We start from the raw sequence: 2,819 nt of genomic DNA, 5'->3' as shown, positions 1-2,819 counted from the left end.
GTGCGTGCGTGCGTGCGTGTGTGAGTGTGTAAGAGAAAGAGAGTTCCCCTTGAGCGTACAAAACAATCTGCTTTGTGTGTGTGTCTGTCAGAAGAGTGGTGCAAGCAGGGATGCTGGAGGTGTTTCAGGGCTTTGTTTTTCTCCTGAAAAGGAGTTGAGGCTCAGAAGTAAACAAATGCCAAGAGGGGTGATAAAGTAGGGACAGATATTACACAGTCACACGGGCAAACGGGTAGAGTGACCATCACAAGTGACTCATTCTTGACCTCTCACATAGCTCTTATGTGTCCATATCACCTTAATGAAGGTTTCTCCACCTCTCTTTCTGTTATTCATGAGCCAGAGGTTTCATTTGAGGCCATATGTTCTGGTGGATGCATGTTTACAGTCTCTCTCTCTCTCGCACACAGACACACACATAAACATACTCATATTCATGAGCTTGTGCTCTCATTGTGTCCATATGCTCTCTCTGGTGTTTTGCTGCTGCTCTGCTGCTCACAAACTGGCCTTTTCACAGCAGCCCGGCAACAACACCAAAGCAGTCAGCACCCCCCTCCCACCCGGCCCGCCCCCAATCAATTACATACCCTTCATACACACACACATACAACACAATGACCCTGCAGTTACAAAGCTACTGCTGCTGAGGCCCTCTTAATGGCCCCTGTGTGACTTTAGGGCCTCTCTGTTTAATAAGGTGTTATAATCAGACCACCAAGGGTCTGTGACACAGAGACCTACTCTCCATCCTTCACACACTGACTGAGCAGGACAAGTGAGCATGCATGTGTGTGTCTGCAGAGGGATGCTATGCAGGGGAACAGAGAGGACAATAAGAGAAGCGTTCCATTCTCCCTGACTTGTAAATTATGTTAAAATGCTAAATGGCTTCTGTTAACTATTGTGGTGATATTGAAATCCCTCCTTTACATTCCTTCAAGTCAAGCACATAAGAGACATAAACCACTTTCTGTTCTACGCCAAGAAAGGACTAGTCACTGCTGAGGTTGCAAGAGAAGAGGAGGGGAAACAGAAAAAGCTGCCCTCTGTGTATGTATGTGTGTACTTGCCTGTGCGATAACTCGGCGTCTTTGCTAAAATCACAGCTATTGTAGTGCAGGTGTGGACAGCAGACAGAAGCAGCTTTGTGTGCCCTCCAGGCCCTAAAACACACATCCTTGTGTTAGTAAAGCTGGGAGAAGTCTCACGCAACCCATCTTGGCTGGTGGCTCTTAAAAACTTAGTGCCAGTGCACAGAGATGCACTGTATTTTAATCTGCGTTCTGCTTTTAAATAATAATGTGTAGCAGTTGTTGTTGTTTTTTTTAAACCACCATCTCTCTCCGTTTGTCATGCAGGGCCGCTGTATTCGCTTTCAGCGCGTCAAAGATGGAGAGTCCACCCCAAACAACCGGGCCCCTCCTCGTGCACATTGCTCTCCCTCGGCTCCGCCCGCTCCTCCGGTTTTTGAACAGCAACCTCTGGTGTCTTACTCCGTTCCCCGCACGAAGCCTCCGTCAAGGGGGCCCCGTACCACACCACCCTCATCCACCACACCACCTGCAAGGGCACCCCCATCCATGGTACGACCACCTCCGTGTCCACCCCCAACTCGCACACCCCCGGGTCCACCAGGACCCCCGCCTTCTCGACCCCCACCCAGGCTCTAATGATAAATAGAGAGCCCACGATAAAGAGCTGATAGGTCAGCCGATTCCATTAAAAAAAAAAAAAACATGTCCTCTCTTCACTCTGATGACTCATAGGCAGCAGAAAGGCTTCAAATCTTACAAGCCAGGAGCTCAAACTTGAAGCTCTGTGCTTTGTTGCTGGACAGCAAAATGTATTTATCTGATTTTAAAATCAGCTACTGACTTTCAAGTTTCTTTTTTTTTTTTCCAAAAAGGGGGTTAACCTTTTTGGAAAAAAAAAACAAAAAACAAAACAAGCATGTAGTTAAAGATTAAGTCTGTATGTCCAGTCTTAGATGCAATGGTGAACTAAATGGTTTAGAGTAAGTGCAATCCAGTAAAAAAAGGGGTTTCTTGTGTGTGGCTGAAAGTTGGCTCATGACAGTTTGTGCTGGTAAATACAAAGGGAAAGAATGCTGAGCGAGGGAGTGGTCTGAAATTTTGCATTTTTTATTTTCTGGGTGTCTACAAAAATCACCCCGATTCATCGTTTAACTTTTCAAACAAAAGCTCTTTCTTAAAGTTTAAACGTTCAGTGATCCTATTGAAACTGCAGGGCAGTTACACCGCATTTTATTTATTAGAATACAGGCCCTGTCTGCATATGCTCTCTTTAGTATCAGATACTTTCCTGGGTTTTTTCTTTAAAGGGCAAGGGGCATCTGGGTGGCTTTTAGGAAGTACTGTGGCATGGCATCTGATGTATTTGTCTTCTTATCAACACCACTGAACAATTGTATCTTCAGGGTTCTCTTGTATATCATTTGCATTATTTCATTATTAACAACTTTGAATGTCTGTCTTTAATAAAAATGTTTTTTTTAAATCTCCTTCCTGCCAGACAATTCTTTCATAGTGATTAAAAGCATGTTATATTTGAAGAATGTTTCTGCACTCGTATTGTAAATCAGCTTCTAGCCTCGCCGGGATCAGTGCAACACGGACCTTATGACACACTTATTAGTTAATTGGCTATTGCCCGGTGCAACATTTGGTGATGTAATGCATTTCTCTTTAAGCAGCTCTTAAACTAATTGCACTTGTGCTGCTCTCCAGACATTAATAAGCTGTCTGTGACATACACCCACTGGCCTCTTCTTTTTTTTTTTAGATATGCTTTACTAG

At 44.4% G+C, this 2,819-nt stretch overlaps 1 protein-coding gene across 1 annotated transcript in view; it reads left to right on the top strand.

Annotated features, from left to right (window-relative positions):
* The window catches only part of antxr1d (ANTXR cell adhesion molecule 1d), a 21,188-nt gene extending 19,508 nt beyond the window's left edge, over positions 1 to 1,680 (top strand). The window contains exon 18 of the mRNA XM_005743883.1: positions 1,362 to 1,680. Coding sequence (XP_005743940.1) covers positions 1,362 to 1,673 — 312 coding nt within the window. The 3' untranslated portion in view covers positions 1,674 to 1,680. The remainder of the gene's footprint in view (positions 1 to 1,361) is intronic.
* The last annotated feature ends 1,139 nt before the right edge of the window (positions 1,681 to 2,819 follow it).

This window comes from Pundamilia nyererei, unplaced genomic scaffold (assembly GCF_000239375.1).
Source record: "Pundamilia nyererei isolate P.nyererei 1_Seehausen unplaced genomic scaffold, PunNye1.0 scaffold00136, whole genome shotgun sequence".
NCBI classification, from domain to species: domain Eukaryota; kingdom Metazoa; phylum Chordata; class Actinopteri; order Cichliformes; family Cichlidae; genus Pundamilia; species Pundamilia nyererei.
This window is presented reverse-complemented; position numbering and strand designations above follow the sequence as displayed.